The 17059-nt window shown below is 43.6% G+C and overlaps 2 protein-coding genes across 2 annotated transcripts in view; one reads left to right on the top strand and one right to left on the bottom strand.

Moving 5' to 3' along the window:
• The window catches only part of CYTH3 (cytohesin 3), a 73811-nt gene extending 65748 nt beyond the window's left edge, over window positions 1-8063 (top strand). The window contains exons 10-13 of the mRNA XM_020799615.3: window positions 127-203; window positions 289-360; window positions 1586-1740; window positions 3674-8063. Of these exons, the coding sequence (XP_020655274.1) occupies window positions 127-203; window positions 289-360; window positions 1586-1740; window positions 3674-3746 (377 nt within the window). The 3' untranslated portion in view covers window positions 3747-8063. The remainder of the gene's footprint in view (window positions 1-126; window positions 204-288; window positions 361-1585; window positions 1741-3673) is intronic.
• Window positions 8064-9447: 1384 nt separating this feature from the next.
• Window positions 9448-17059, bottom strand: part of USP42 (ubiquitin specific peptidase 42) — a 44976-nt gene continuing 37364 nt past the window's right edge. Inside the window, exons 15-17 of the mRNA XM_072982737.2 lie at window positions 14308-15591; window positions 11473-11798; window positions 9448-10354 (exon numbers count right to left, since the gene is read on the bottom strand). Of these exons, the coding sequence (XP_072838838.2) occupies window positions 10302-10354; window positions 11473-11798; window positions 14308-15591 (1663 nt within the window). The 3' untranslated portion in view covers window positions 9448-10301. The remainder of the gene's footprint in view (window positions 10355-11472; window positions 11799-14307; window positions 15592-17059) is intronic.

Raw genomic sequence — 17059 nt, 5'->3', positions numbered from 1 at the left:
TAAGCCATTTGTTTTACAATTTTAACCATTTAATGAAGTAACAAGGTAACCAATGATCTTTGTAGCCCTGAACACAGAAACTTTGCCTAGAGTGGATGTAACTTGAAGATACCTTGTGTTTTACAGGTGGAAGAGTTAAAACATGGAAAAGGAGGTGGTTTATTCTGACAGATAACTGCCTGTATTACTTTGAATACACAACAGTGAGTATACTGTATTGTAAATCGCAGTATCTATACTTACACTCCCAAATTATTTAAGAAATAACTATCTTTCTTGGACTTGTAGGACAAAGAACCCAGAGGAATTATACCGTTGGAAAACCTCAGCATAAGAGAAGTGGAGGATCCAAGAAAGCCAGTAAGGCCTTCTCTTTGGTGAAACACATTTCAAATGAAGATGAGCCACCAAAGAGCGTAGCTTTGATCTTAGTCACTTTCTGTTTATTCAGTTGAACTCGCCTTCGCCAATCTGTTATCTCTGGATGTGTTTTACTACACATCCCAGGTTTCCCAATGATGGGATGCTGAGGGTTGTGGTCCAGCACACGTTGTGGGGTATGCAGTTGGAGATGGCTGGTCTGGACTGGGATGTAAGGGAGGCATCCGTGGATTGTGCCCTTAATATCATGTCATCATCCATGAAATGTGTGGTAACACCAAACTTTTAGAAACACCATTCATTTCATGTAATTCTTTTGTATTTAGCAACTCTAAAAGGTCCACTAAAATTACAGGTGTGCAGTAAGGAGACTCTGAGCAGTGCAGACTATACAGAATAAGAGAAACCACATGAAACAGAAAAGCCCCAGAGTTGCTCTGATATAAATAAACATAAGCTAGCTCAAAAACAGTATGCACCCCATGAATCTCTGGTCTTTTAAGACTGGTTCAAAACTCTGTAGTGTCCATATGTGACATTAGGGAGGGATAAGCGACAACTGTGGAATCCCTTCAGGTGGAGAGCACTAATTTCTCTCACTTTCCATCTTCCAATGAACAGTAGTGGCTTTTGAAAATCCAGAGCTTAAATTCATTAACTTTTCAATAAGTTAGTTGCTATTTTATGGTTTTACCAATGTTTGATAATTGCATTTCGTTTTTAATGGCTGTGAATGCATATATGAACCCAGTATGGTGTAGTGAATAGAATTGACGGCGTAAGCATCAGGAGACCTGGATTCAGTCATGAAAGCTCACTCAGGGTGTTGGGGATTGGCACTGGTAAAACCACTCCTTAAATACCTCACTTTTTTTTGAAAGCCCTATTAATGTTGCTATAAGTCAGCATATAATTTAACAGCACCTAACACACACATATAATTATACAGTGTTGCTTTGTTATGTAATGTGTTTTTTAAAACTGTAATTTGATTTTGTTATTACTTTAATAGAAGAGCAGTAAATAAATATTAAAGACACTAAAATGAACAGTTAAGCACCTGTTGCAAGTTTGCTTCGGAAATGTAAGAGCTTGAGATGGACCAGAGGGGGCAGGGTGGGATTTTTTATATATATTTACCTGCAAGGTTGGTGAAATAAGTGATAATTCTACTATGTAAATGCTTTTTTCCTTTGGACTCTAGAATTGTTTTGAGCTGTACAATCCCAGCCACAAAGGACAGGTCATTAAAGCCTGCAAGACAGAAGCTGATGGCAGAGTAGTAGAAGGCAACCATGTGGTTTATAGAATATCTGCCCCCACTCCTGAAGAAAAAGAAGAGTGGATCAAATCAATCAAGTGAGTTCTCCTTAATCTAGATACGCAGTGTCCAAGATGGGCTACCTAAATATGTATGCCAATTGCAACATAGCTTGAAGACTCCCTGTCTTGGCTTTATGGCACTGTGCCTTCCAACCCATCCCAGTTTTCCTTGTGTTTCCTGAACCATGAAATCTGCTGCCCACACTGTTTCTTGAGTCTACCTGATTAAATCATTTGTGTGTAGGTTACCTCTACTCAATGCCCTGGACCTTCTTTTTTCCTTCACAGTCCAAAAAGAAGGGAACACTATTAAAAGACGGCATATTCAAAACTGATTTTGAAAAATACTTAGGTCTATAAACCAAAAATACATATAGATATACAATATATTATAGAGTAGAGACATGGTGGCACTGCGGGTTAAACCCCAGAAGCCTCTGTGCTGCAAGGTCAGAAAACCTGCAGTCGTAAGATCAAATCCACGCGATGGAATGAGCTCCCGTTGCTTCTCCCAGTTCCCACCAACCTAGCGGTTCGAAAGCATGCAAAAATGCGAGTAGATAAATAGGGACCACTTTGGTGGGAAGGTAACAGCGTTCTGTGTCTAAGTCACACTGGCCATGTGACCACGAAAGATCGTCTTCGAACAAAAATGCTGGCTCTATGGCTTGGAAACGGGGATGAGCACCGCCCCCTAGAGTCGAACACGACTGGACAAAAAATTGTCAAGGGGAACCTTTACCTAAATAGGTACCACCTTGGTGGGAAGGTAAACGGCATATCATGTCTAGTCACGCTGGCCACGTGACCACGGAGGATTGTCTGTGGACAAATGCTATCTCTATGGGTTGGAAACGGAGATGAGCACCACCGCCTAGAGTCAGACATGACTGGACAAAACTGTCAAGGGGAACCTTTTATATCTTATAGTGAGTTTTTCAGTTTTCCTCCAGCAGGTAGAAGAACCAAAGGAATGGTGACGATAGAGCAAGGAAATAAAGAAGGAAAGAGGAAGGGAAAAGGGGAAAATGTCAGCAGATAAAATTAGGAGGCCAACAGTTGTTTGCAAAGTAGTTGTTTCCCTCTTTAAAAACTCACCCACATCTGCGTTGGAATGTGATGGTTGGTTTGTCAGGTGGGACTGTTCTCCATTACAGCTTGAATACCTGTGCCTCATTTTTCTTCAGTCAAAAAAACACATCTGTTTTTGAAACAGGATACCCTTCAGAGATTTGTTTATTTATGGGAATGTCAGGTGGCTTTATGGGATGATTTTATGTTGCAAGCCAGGGCTATTTCAGGCCATCATGCTAACCTATGGGTGCAGATGGTTAACCAGACATTCCAAGAGTAATAATATTGAAGGGTGGGGTGCTTATTTTGGAAAGGAAACAAAGAAAGAGGAACACAGGAGCTTATCTTATACTGAGTCAATCCATGGGTCTATTTAGCCAATAGATACTTTCAGCTCTGACAGGTAGCCGCTCTCCTTGGCGACAGTCCTACCTGGAGATTCCTAGGATTGAACCTGGTACTTCCTGAGGGCAAAGCCCATGTGTTGCCACTGAGCTGCAAAATGAATTTGTATGATTCCTGTAAAGACAAACTATGTTTTGTGATCGTCTGAGAAGCTAGATTTGAAGACGCTTGATCTGACTTTGTGTAATAGGGTTTATGCTTGCCATGAGTCACCTGCATGTCTGAACTAATAAAGCATAATTACAACTGTTGCTCTGCCTCTTGAGGCTGCTGCACTGTAGAAATGATAGTGATGAACAGAAGGAAGGCAAAAAGGGGTCAAGCAGCCCTAAACCATGGTTTGTTAACTTGTAGTTTTGAGAGTTCAAACTATGGTTTGGGTGAACCGAGGGATTGTATGATGTCTGAACTAAGAATGTGAGGAAATGCAGCAGAGTTTAGCTAACAAATGTATTTGCAGCAGACTAATTGCCATTTCTTGTTCTGTTAGGGCAAGTATCAGCAAGGATCCATTTTATGATATGCTGGCAACCAGAAAGAGAAGAATTGCTAATAAAAAATAGCAAAATAAAAAGAAAAGAAGGAGGACTGTTGTGGATCTGCCTAATTCAAATTGCTAAGGGATCGTCAAGCCAAGATAAAGTTAGAAGTAATCAAGCCTCTTACTGGAAATGTGGCCACCTTCCTGTAGTATCTAACCTTCCTGTGCCTGTTGATCACATGTATTGCAAGAGATACTGGAAGAAGCTTCAAGCCCATGGACTTAACGTGAACTTAAAACTTGAAAGCCTTATGTGCCGTTTTTGATGTGCGACAGTGTTGCTGAATGGGAGAAGGTATGTCGTAATCTGCCCTTCTCTTATTCTTTGGAGCCTTTGCCCTGGATTGGGACTAGTGACTGAATCCAGCATTTACAGTTAGCAGATCATCCCCATTTCCTTTCCTCTTCACAGAAGAATTCTCCTTTCTTCTTCTTGAAACCATACACACGCCCTTGGCAATTCAGAGGCCTTTTGAGTGCTGATAATTTTGTATACAGCTCACATCATGTCTCCTGAGCTTTCATCATTTAGAAGCCACCAGTCTGGAGGCTGTATGTTCAGCAGACCTCCTTCTCATAAACAGCTGGCCGTGTACTGAAAACATGAAGCTTTCAAGGATGAAAAGAATTATAAACAGGAGCTTCAACAGTATCAGTGTAGCTTATCTGTGGTTCTTAGATGCCTTGGAAATGCCTTAGAAATGCACTGTTTATCTTTTCCAGATGCTAGCCAGAAATGTCTGGTATAATTCATTATCTTATATTTTACTAAAGACATTCTGCAGACGAAAGTCATTTTGATAGATAACTGAGCAGCCTCATTATGAGCATCTCTTATGTACAGAGCCACTGGTGTACGAGGACCATGGAACACTTTCTTTCTCACAAATAGCCCCCATTCCGGTTCAGCAGTTGCCTCTGTTTGCATAGAATTTGATAAGCGTTATTCTGCAAATGGTAATGGGCAGGGGGAAGGGACATTGCATTTTCTTAAGACTCCACTTTGCAGTATCTCATAAACAAACATTTTTTTAAAAAAATGAAGATGTGTGAGTAGAACTGTGCGGGATAGCCAGCTGAGCATTATGCAAACTATTTGGACAGTTTTTGAAGCTTCATGTTTTGTGAAGCTATGAATGAGGTTCTTGTTGCCTGTTGGCTTTGCCACCAATAGTGGCTTGCATTATTGTTTCCGCTTAGCTTCAACCCAGAAAAGTCTGGCATAACATGTTGGCTGATCAGCCAGGATGATCGAACTCTTCTCTGCATTGGTCCTTGTGTAGCTGCTGCACCTCCTTTCTAGCCTCTGTTTTTTTCTTTGTTTATTCTCTCAGCTGATGCTTCTGCCTTTCACCTTGCTTTATGTTGTTGTTGTTTAGTCCTTTAGTCGTGTCCGACTCTTCGTGATATGGACCAGAGCATGCCAGGCCCTCCTGTCTTCTTGCTTTATGTAACCTTCCCCTATTTCTCTCCCTTGTGATTCTGCTGCCTAGTTTCCACATCTCTGACAAAAAGCCTCAGGATGTAAATGGTGGGCATGAGTGTACATCTCTTGGTGGGGATGTTTGCCAAGAGTGTTTATAGGGAGCCGGACGATTAGCTCCCCATATATACTGATGGCAGCCCTTCTGTGGCTGAAATGCCACAAGAATTAAAGTAGGGCCGGGCCATTGCATTTTTATAATTAGCAGAACGACACAAATCCCCTTTAGTATAAATCCCATGAGTATAAATCAACGGACCACATTTATCTCTTTCCATAGCTACCGGGTGTAAGATTTTGTGTGCTATCTCTCTCCATGCCCTTGTAGGCTGAAACAACACACACCCTCTCACTCTATTTCAACAGCCCTGCCTTTCCCCACTGTCTGCATTGTCCTGGGGGAGCAGCCTTTTTCAGCCACCAAACTTTCCCTCTTCCTCCACATGCTGCAAACTGGTCTTGCTCCCATACCAAGTTTACTACATCCATCTCATTTCCACTGATGTTTGTCGCTGAGTGTATCTGCTTTTAGAATGATCATATTTATAAAAATTATCAAACAGATATTGTATAAATTGTACTGTATCTTTGGGATGTGCAGGTCTCCTCACCCCCCCCACCTGTTTTCAATTCTTTTGATCTTGTCTTTCTATAAAGCCTTCCATAGTGGCTCCTCTTGGTTATTCTCCTTCTGCTTCAAGAAAGTGGAATTTAGAGGTAAACTGTAGGCTCTTATTTCCTTTTCTGAGACACAAACATTGTTCATGTGAGACAGGACTACTGTACGTAGTATACCTTGGCCCATGCCTCATTTTGGTCATCTCAATTGCTCCACAGGATTTCACCCTAGAATCTGGCAGTTTCACAAGCATCCTGCATATATTTTACTAGGTCTCGCCCAGCCCTACATTTTGCACGTATGAGTTAAGGAATCACAGTAGACAGACATAAACAAAGGAAGAATTAGTCGTGTTTTAAAATCACCCACTTTAAAACCCTCTCTTAGCACAAAGTGTGTAAACAGTAACAAAGATGCGCTGTAAGGTTCTTGCTTAATTGCAGAGTAGCACCCTTCCTATGTGTACTATATAGAATGTTTGCAGATATTTGTAATAGTATTAGCAAGAATCAAAACTGGGGCCAGAACTTTCATTAGCCTTAAGGCCAGTAAAACAAACAAAAGTTTGTTGCAGGAATGGCTTGTGAAGGCTTCTGGCTACTTCAGGTACTACCTTTATGCAGATAGAACACTCTCCGCTTCAGCTTTTAGTCTCGGCAGCAGTATCCTTAACAAACGTATTTTGAATCCCAAAAGCAGACAGCAGTGGGGTAGTGAGTGGCCTTCAAACATCAGCAAATGTTATTTGGGTGCTTCTGTAGCAGTCAGTTCAGTCGGTTGTGTTTGCTTCTGTACCACTTACAGCAATTGTTGCACGGGATTGTCTGATCATTACTTTTGCCCAGTGAATTAAGAAGTCCTTTTGTACATTGCTCTATAGGTAAGAGGCCACGTTGGCTTTCCGTGGGGGCAGCCAGGCACTCTTGAGAAGCAAAGCCTCCTTCTAGGAGTCTCCCTGCACCTGCTCCCCCCACCCCCAATATCTCCTGTTGCTTCTCAGAGTAAGAACTGTGAAGAGGTTAAACTTACTGCAGTTCCTGCCCAGATTTTTATTTCCCCCAGTGCTGCATTTCGTACTTCGTAAACTCTGGGTTTTGAAGGGGAAGTTATAACAGCCTCTTAAGCTGAGCCAGCCTGACTTTGGGCTGAATCCTACTGAGGAGAGAGAATAAAATTGTCTTGGGGAATGTCCGTTAACCTATTGAGTGGCTTTAAAATACATGGTACAAATCTGTATAAACTGGGCAGCATTTTAGACTTTCCATTAAAAAAACTTTTTTTAAAAAATGTACAACCTATCCTGCCAGATAAACTTAGTGGAAGACAGACAGATCTGGCAAGGAGGTCACACTAGCCCTCTTCAGGTGCTATAAATGCTGATCCTAGGAGTCTGCTTGATGGCAAGTTCCTGCCTTGTTTGGTCTTCACTGTTGGGTCTGGAGAGAACGCTCCTCCTTGTGTTTAATCTCTACACACAAACAGGGAGCTCTCTTCTTCAAATGTGGGGCTGAAACGGTCAAGAAGGCAAGAAAAGAAGGGAAGACTAAGTGCTTCTCAGGCATGTCTGCAGCATCAGCATTTATAGCATCTCAGTAGGGTTCCTGAGCCCGTCTAGGAAAGAAAAGATCCAGCTCTGGAAAAAAAAAACACCTTCTCACCATGACTCACCCTCCTTTCTCTTGTTGAATATAACCATGGCTCGGTATGCATTTTGGGAGGTTGTGGTCCCTTCTGTTGTTGCACTCCTGTGTCATAAACACAGTGTGGGTGGGATGATGAAATCTACAGTCCATCCACATCTGACGGGCTACATGTTCCCTGCCATTTTCTTTGGCACTGCGGTCTGCCATGGCTGAGGGGGAGAAAGTGTGTTTCTCAGGTGGGCTGCTGGTGTCAGGAAAAAGCTGGGTTGTATCTGTGCTGGCCCTCTTAGGCCCAGATCTGCTGCAAACTAATGTGTAGCTAACTTTTTCTCTTTCTGTATTTTCTTGGAGAATGTTTCTTATTGACATTTAAATGTAAGGTAAATTGTACATACTGTACATCTATGTATTATGGATTTTGAAAGTTTGTTATTCTTGTATGCTAACTGATTGCATGAAATATTCTGTATCTGTGTTATATAAATACCTGTTGTAATCTTGTATAGCTATTTTAAATCCACTGCAGGTATTTAGTTAACAAAATACACTGCAGTGATTCCATTATCACAAAATAAATCTATGAATTCCACAAAAGTGTAGCATTCCTGGTTTAAAAGTTACACACAGGGAGGCTTGAAAAGCTTTTGCCTCAGAGGAACAGGCCCCCCGTGGAACATTCTTCTTAAAAGAGAGAGATTCTAGTTTAAAGATGGAGCTGAGCAACGGCTGTGTTGAGGGATTTTCTCTGGGCTGATCCCGGCCCCAAAACACACAGACACCTGCTTCCAGGTAAAAAGTTATCCCTGTAGGAAGAAGGTCCTGGTCCAAACTTACTTTGTGTGTTATCTTCCTACAGGAATGTTTGTTAAAAGCTTCCTGCTCCACAAAAGATTGTCCAGTCACAAGTGTGATAGCGTAATCTAGCACCTCTGCACCCTTATGTTGTTATTACGTGCCCACACTGCCTAGGTTGATGGGAGTTGTAGCCGAAACAACATATAAGACTAAGTCCAGTGATGGTCCCAACAGGAATAAATCTGTTGAAATTAGTGGAATATGCATTAACTAATAGGTTCAATTAATTCTAATAGGTATACTCTACTTGGGAGTGGGCAGCTTGTGTCAATATACATACCAAGCCATGATTATATCTTAAGTACATTCTTGATTTGTATTTGCAATTAAAACTTTAATTAAAAAAAAAAAACACTAGAGGGGTATTGGTTTCCATCTGGTTAGTCATGTGACTTTCAAAGAAGTCATGCTGTTTACCCATAAACACTTACAGGTAAGTGGAAATAAACATTTACATTACACACAACATTGTTTTGACTTGCTGTATTTATATACTATATAAATTTTACATGCCATATTTACAAGTGGGGCAAGTGCTTTTATCTTTAAAAAAACAAAGATCAAACTTTAAACATCTCTGAACAACACAGCTTGTATAAACCAGACAGATTATTCAGATGAACTGTATTTAATACAGTATTCCCCACTCTGTCTCCTGATGCAGGACCAGTGAATTAAGTGTATCACAGTTTGATAGCATTTCATTATAAAAAAAAAATCACAGTATGAATATGTCTGAAACTAGAAACTTCGAAGGGACAAGAAGACAACTGAGATCCGTCAAGACAAGCAGCACTCTAGTAAAATAAAAACACAAGTTAAAAACAGTTGGAAGGATGAAAACTGCTCTTTTGGCCATTGTCGGACCGATGCAGGGGACCGTTAGCCTTTGGGCTTTCTGCGTTTGTCATTCTTAAATGCTGGCAAGCATCCCTGGAATGACAGGGGAGCCCAGGCAGCCCGAAAGTGCCACAGAACAGCTGGCCGTTCAAGGCAGGCAGCAGCAGGATGGAAGAGGGGAAGAAACGAGACAGGAAATGAAGTGAATGTAAACTGAGGAAAGGTGTGGAAGAACCAGCCAGGAGAACGAGAGGAAGAAGAAAAGCAAGAGAAGGCCACAAGATGGGCAAGAATTCGCGAAAGGAAGCGGCCTGCATAGGTAATAAAGGAAAGCCCAGCCAAGTGAGCAAGGGAGACCAGAGTGGGGAAATGGGATTGGGGAAGGCGGACAGTTGCAGGAGACATAACCCTGCCCACCCGACATCTCAAGGGCAAGACAACGAGCCTGCCTGCTCAAAACACCCTGCGATGGTCCACAGGTGACGTCCCGGTGGTACGGACAACCAGCCCTATGCAGAGGAGCAGCCAAAGTGACAAGAGGGTCTTCAGACATGTTCTGAGATACATTCAAAAACTGGCAGAGTCTGAACGTCACGTTTCCCAAAGTCTTAAGACTGGAATTCAACCCCCCCCCCAAAAAAAACCACACAAAAAAAACAAGTTGAGTTTCTAGTAGCAGACATCACAGAACAGATGAAGCTCTTGGAGAAAAAAATTCCTAGTTGTGTGTGAATTCTTTTTAAATAATTCTTTAAATTAAATAGAGACTATCAGTTGCAGCTTGATAATTCGGTGGTGTCCTCGCGCCCCTTTGCACCAGCTCTGTAGACTTGGAGCAACATCACATGAATAACACAATCAAACCTGAGTCTGTAACTAAGCAGCATTTGAGATGTTCTGTTCCAGGGCATTAATTCTAACTGTGACATTTACAGGGTAAATGTTATGATGTTCAGCAGTTGTAGAAAGTTTCCATCCTTTAATTTTCGCTATTGTTTTTGGACTTTTGATAATTTTAAAAAAAGAACGTCTTAAAGTAAAAACTAAAAAAAAAGGGGGGGAAAGGGGTTCCATGGTAAAATCCTGTACAGTATTTCTGAAGCACCAGTTATGAATTAGAGTTAATCGCTTTTCGGTTTATAAATATACTGCAAACTGTGGAGGAACGGCTTCCAGCAGACACTCCGGATCTGAAAGGTAAAAGGGACAAAGTTATTCTTGAATACTAAGATTGGATATAAGCTTCAAGGCTTGCATGCCACATTGCAACAAGCTGTAGCAACAGCGTCACTGTCCACTCCAATCATGAACCACCAGCCATTTCTGCCCTGCTGTCCTGGTTCCCTGTCTATCCCCTTTTCCTTCTGTGTTGTGTCCATTACATTCTAAACCTTGTGGGCACAGGCCATGTTCTATCTTTTTTTTAAAGTCCATACAGTACCAAAGAACCTTTATAGCTTTGGTGCAATCATTTATCAGGAAACAGCTGTTTCCTACCTGAACACAGAACACAGGGTGAGCAGATAAGTCTTAGGGTTGTCGTGGCAGCTGTTATGTCCTGTGGTGTCCCAGATGAACCATGACTCAGGACTCCCAAAGGTGGTCACGGTGATTTTTCAAGCTTTAGCTAGGGATCAGGCAAAAAGTGGTCCTCCAGGTGATATTGGACTCCTAAAATTTCTAACCATGTGCTTTGATGGCTAACACTGATGAGAGCTGCAAGACCAGCATCTAGTGGTATTCTGTCCACTCCAGCTTTCCAAAACAACCAAAAGAATGGCCAACACACTTCAGTTTGGAGGTTCCTGCTGGAGGTAACCTCACAAACAGCAAGTATGGTATAGTGCATTGGTTCCCAATCTTGGGTTCCCAGATGCTCTTGGACTACAACTCCCAGAAATCCAGGCCAGCACAGCTAGGGGGTGATGGCTTCTGTGACTTTTAGTCCAATCACATGTGGGTACCCAAGGTTAGGAGCCATGGGTAGAGCATCTGAGGACCTTCGGTTTCATCAACTCTGCTCAGTCATGCAGCTCAGTGATTGATGCCAGGTCAGTCTCCACTTCAGTGAGGACATAATGGGGAAGAAGTAGAGCCACATGTACAAATTGCACATGTGGGATAGGAATGTAATAAATAAAATTTAGGAATGTAATTGCAGATTGAAAAAAAAACAGTCTGTTCTAAGGCACTCTGATCAGGAAATCTCAGGGGAGTCACAGAGAAGAAGAAGAAATAAAACTCAAGAAAAGAAGGACGAAAAGTCCTTCCATAAGCACCTCTTGGGAGTTTTGGCCAAGCTTCTTACCTACATTACGATGATCTGTCGAGGGGCAGGAGCCATCCCTGCTGCTACTTTCTATACTCTTTATTTTCTGACAAACGGCATCATCTCCATCTTGGTGGGTCCTCCTGCGTTTGACACGTCTGTCCAAAGAAGATTCCATCGTCTCCCAGGTTTTCGGATTGTTGGTTTCCAAACTGGTTGGTTTGGGAAGGGAAGGAAGTGGCATTTCATTGCCGTCTCCGGATTTCCTCGTATGCTTCTTCTTCTTCTTCTTCTTTTTCTTATGTTTATGCTTGTGCGTCTCGGCCTCAGAGCTGGACACAGACGGGTCAGAATCTTGGTGATGCCTGAAGAAAAGCGAGAACAAGTTGACGGGGAAATCCACAGGCAGGAACTGCACTCGCTTCGTACAAACAACAGGCCTTCTGTGAGTGAAGGCGGCCACCCTCGGCGCAGAGCCCCTCACACTCCCTAGGGGAGAAGGCTGGGCAAATAAGCTGAGGTGTTGCCCCCTACATGCCATAGGAAGGTTCCCTGGTTTGCAGCCCTGTTCATTTGTTACGGATAGGTCGGCTCTGGGGGGGGGGGGAATTTCCCACTGATTTGATTCGCCCTTTCACTGGGCCAGGTGGGAATCCAGTCCACCTCTTCTTCTTGGTTCCACCCCTTCCCTCCCAATCCTTTTTTCTTCTCTGCATCATGTCTTTTCACTTGTAAACCTCACAGCACGTATTGTGTTATTACCGAACTTTGTAAGCCACCGTGGGACACCTTTTCAGCTGGATAATCAGGCAAAACACTTTAATACAAACAATTCGAGAAGGCATCCCCTTTGAATAGGAAGGTTTGTGACTTGCGCCGGGCACGTGACTCACTCTGCCGCACGTCACTTCGCTTCTCTTGGCAGCTGCTGTGAGTCTGAGGACATGATGTTTCACAGTTCTAGGGTTTTTCTTTTTAATGAGAAGCAATATTAACATTTGCATAGATGGTATCACATAATAACGTTCATCGTGATCTATTCTGTTCCCACTCTTCAGATAGGGGAGAAGGGCCCTCCCCTATCTATTCCTGTTGGAAGTTTCTGAACATCTTCCACAGGCAGCTCCACATCAGAGCCCATCAGAATAACCTATACAGGATGCGACATAACGCATGTGTTACAGTGGCTGGATCCAACATCTTGAGGAACAGGTGTGTTTCTTGTGCAAGACGGTCTAGCATTTACAATGAAAGGGAACTCTCTGCAATATCATTTCAGCATATTTTACTATGCACGTTATATAGACAGTAGAGATGTTGGTTTAATGTTGTGATACAGGAATAGGGGATTCAGCTAAACTCAGGTATGCAGCTTGGGTGTGCCCCGGGAGTCAACCTTGAGCCTGGATGACCAAGTCTCAACTGGGAGAGCAGTCTTGGTCATCCCAGCACAGGGTCGACTCCAGCACCACACCCAAGCTGCCTAACCTGAGTTTAGTCGAAGACTGGTTAACTCCCTGTTCCTGCAATGTTAATCCACCCACACCCAAAGATCCCTCGGTGCTCTTTCTCACTCTATTAGACCAACTTCTCCACCATGCATATAAGATGCAGTCTAAAATCTGGGACGTGGTGGCGCTGTGGGCTAAACTGCAGAAGCCTGTGCTGCAGGGTCAGAAGACCAGCAGTCGTAAGAGCGAATCCACGTGACGGAGGGAGCTCCCGTCGCTTTGTCCCAGCTCCTCGCCAACCTAGCAGTTTGAAAGCATGTAAATGCGGATAGATAGGTACCATCTCGGTGGGAAGGTAAAACAGCGTTCCCTAATCACACTGGCAACGGAAACTGTCTTCAGACAAGCACTGGCTCTACGGCTTGAAAAACGGATGAGCACCGCCCCCTAGAGTCGGACGCGACTGGACTAAAAATGTCAAGGGGAGCCTTTATAATCTGCGAAAATGAGAATTCCCTTTCATGAGGAGGCAAGGCCGCCATCCTCCAAAAACAGGGTCTTTTTTGGCTCTCTCTGATCAGAAACTGTGTGTCCTCTTCTGGAAAATACAAACAACCCCTGCTTCTTCCTATCATTCTGGAGTTAAGACTGGCTCTCCTACAATACCTGCTTTTTTAAAAAAATATGCAACTACTCTGCTGTACTGAGCTTGTTTTAGTTTTTGTTCCATTGTTAGATTTTAAAATTTTGCTGGGTAAGCTTGATTTCTGGAACATGGAAAACAGACTCATACTGATTTGTGCCACGCCAGCTATTTGGACTAGCAGCTGCCTCTCAAGTTCCAGGTGGTCTCACCACTAGAAATACAGAACCTAGAATCTGCATGCAGAAATGCTTGACCACCAGAGGGTAACCTGTCTTACTTGTGAGTATCAAATCCTCTGGAACATGGGAAACGGCTTTATACTAGTCCAATTATTTCACTCGGGAGCCCCAGTTTACTCTGAGTGAGAGCAGATTGCTGGCGTCTCAGGCACAGACCGTTCCCACTGCCTGCAACCTGATCCTTTTCCATGGATGCGTTGGTAGCTGAACTAGCAACAAAACAATCCGCTTTTCCATGAAGCGATTGGCTTTCATGCTAAATGAAGAACTTCTGGATAGCTCAGTGGGAGTTCGATTCCCCCACTGGGCCTCCTTGACAGCGGTTGGGCTCAGTGATCCACTGGATCCCTTCCAGCTCTGCAGTTCAAAGGTTACTAGATAGCGGTATACTGTCATTAAATAAAATAAAGGATGTGCCATACACAAGAGGCTCTGGACAGTTTGGGAAAGAGTAACTCACTTCCCAATCAGGATTCGTAAACCCAAGTGAAACGACAACCCATTCTCACCTTTCCCCACCTGTTTTGTCGTTACTGACCTGTAATCTTTTTCTCGGTATTTATCTTTTAACTTCTTCTTCTTCTTCGACTTCTTGTGCTTCCGCCCCTTTGGCTCGTCAGGAGATTCACTGTGAAAGGTCTTTTGCCGTTTTTTCCCTGGGGTGCCCTCACTGTCCTGGCATCTCCTTTTCCTCCCCTGGTCGTGAGTCCATCTGCTCTTGTAATAATCATATTTATACGGGCTACTGTAAACATGACTTGACCTGCTATAGTCTCTCTCACAATGAGTGGGTTTTCTATCCTGGTTATACCTGGGGACGTGGGAAGAATAATAATAGTTGTAAGGCCTGCAGCCATCCCACCGCCTCGGCGGGTCTTGGTAATACCTTTCTCTACTCCACGACCTTTCTCCCTTCCCGTAACAATGCCTGCTTCTTTCGGGCTCCGTTCTCCCTCTGCTGCGTGATCTGTAAGGGGGGTATTTTCCCGTGTTCCTCCCAGGATCGGGGCTACACGGTGATCTGTGATTGTTTGCATTGTGATATGTACGCCGATAATGTTCCTGGGTCCTTGGCTTCTCTCCGCTGTAGGAGCACCTCCTCTTCTCGTGGTGACCCTCTGGCTGGCTCCAGGCGGCTGCCACCTCCTCTTCCCCCTCACTTTCCGAATGCCTTCTTTTTGAACGATAGTGCTCTTTGTCTGTTTTTTTGGAGGTGCAGACTTTCTCCTTTGAGGGAGAATGGGGCTTTGGCTCTTGCCTTTCCATGCTCCCTTTGAACGGTTCACCCCTTTCTCCCACGTCGCTGTTTTCCTTTGAACTCTCTCCAGGGGGCTCCAGCCTTCTGGCAGAAGAACGGTCGGGAGGGGGGACTTCTTCGTAGCTTTCGACGCCAGCCTGCGTCTCCTGGCAGGTCTCTGACATTTTTAGCGTGGCTGGCTTCTGAGAGCTCCCTTCGCCGTCGGACCTTGGAACAGGGCTTTGGGCTCCTTTTTCGGCGGCTTCTCCGGTGCACTCAGGACTCTTTCCCCAGGCGACCGTCCCTTCTTTTGGTCCTCTCGTCTTCTCCGGGTGGTCCTCCATGTTGTTCTCTCTTGGGATTTCCTTCCCAGTTTCCAGGGAACTAGAGGGAGGCTCGTGCTGCCTGCTGCTCTCCAGAGAAAGGCTCTCCATTTCAGGGGCAAAACTTTCACAAAAGTCTTCTGTCGTAGAAGTGATTTCGGGGTCCGAAGGGGCCAACGGGTGCTGGGGGTTACTGGAGGGGGTAGTGGGAACCTCTTCAGAAGAGCCATTATCTTCTGCCTTTTTTTCTGTCCCACTGGCACTGCGCATAAAACAGAGAGATCCGTAACTGGCCAGAAAGATAATTACATGGCAAGACAGAGCTGATAACAAACATAGGGTAGTGCTGTTTCCTGAATCCTGGAAAACCTTGGAAGTCATTTTTGTTCAAAGACACTTTTCTGTGCCACAAACACTCTACGCATGCGAGAAAGTGGGTCTCTGTCTGTCCCGCAAAAGGATACACTCCCCAAAATGCCAAAAACTAGTCTTTATGGTCTGACAGGGCATTTATGTACAGGCATTCTCCTTGAGTAAAAGGTTGCTGATCTGGCCAGTGTCCCAGTAAAATGTGTACAGTGTGGTCTTGACTTAAGAACGGCTTGAGTTAAGAACATTTTGACTTAAGAACCACTCTCATAGGAAAATATTGACTTGACTTACATACTTAGATTTGAGTTAAGAACTGAAAAAAACCACGTGGGAGGCAGGGAAAGTGCAAAATGTGAACTTTCAGTTAACTGTTGGCCAGTGAAAAGGGTGCCTGTCTGCTTCCTCACTCCTCCCAGCGTTTAGAGAGTGGATTGGGAGACAGTCTTCAGACTGCCTGGTACTGCCTGGACTGTATTTTCCCTGCCTTCCCTGAACCTTTCTTGACCTAAGAAAAAAAGAAATAATATATCCCCCTCTAGTGGTCGAAGGCAGAATAGCAGCTTCCCATTAGTTTCTATGGACGGAAAAGAGCAGATACGGATCAAATGGTTTTCAATGCATTCCTATGGGAAATGCAGATTTGACCTGAGAACTTTTTGACTTGAGAACCGCCTTCCAATACGGATTAAGTTCTCAAGTCAAGACCCCACTGTATCTTATATTTCAAAACAAATCTCACATAGTTCACTGGAATGTTCTTTTTTTTTAAAGCAGCTTAAGAACACAGCCCCCAAAAGACAGGCCTTTTGCTTAACCACCGATATGTACTACTCTGTCACCACAATCTTCATCTGAGCGCACCGTTCCCCCTGTGCCACCCACTCTTCTACCAAGAAGCAACTTTAGAAAATTTCATTACGCAACAGAACTCTACACCAAGCCATTGGGATTAAGTCTTTTACTGGGGCTGAAGTCTTCAACTTAAAAAAAATAAATAAAAAACCTGATTTTAAATAGTTAAAACTCATTTCATTACTTACATTTTTTAAAAAAAACGAGTGCTGCATTTATTTTTAAAATTACTATGGCACAGTAAGCAAAGATTTCTGACAGACAAACAGAGAAATGTGAATTTCTCATGGGGTGATGCAGGTGTGTGTGTGTGTTGGGGGAGGGGACACCAAATATATGTAGGCTTTCCCAGCCTGGTTTTCTCTCTCTGCCACGGGCCACGCTTTCTTCTTCTGATGTCATTTGAGGTCCAACATGTCTGGGGGACATTAAGTTGGGAAAGACTGCAGTAGACGGAAATAACAAAAGGGTTGTGCACCGAAGTTCCCATAAAGCAGTAACATCGG

Source organism: Pogona vitticeps, chromosome 13 (assembly GCF_051106095.1).
Source record: "Pogona vitticeps strain Pit_001003342236 chromosome 13, PviZW2.1, whole genome shotgun sequence".
Classification (NCBI taxonomy): Eukaryota; Metazoa; Chordata; class Lepidosauria; order Squamata; family Agamidae; genus Pogona; species Pogona vitticeps.
The sequence above is the reverse complement of the archived record's forward strand: the minus strand, read 5'-3'. Positions and strand labels throughout refer to the sequence as shown.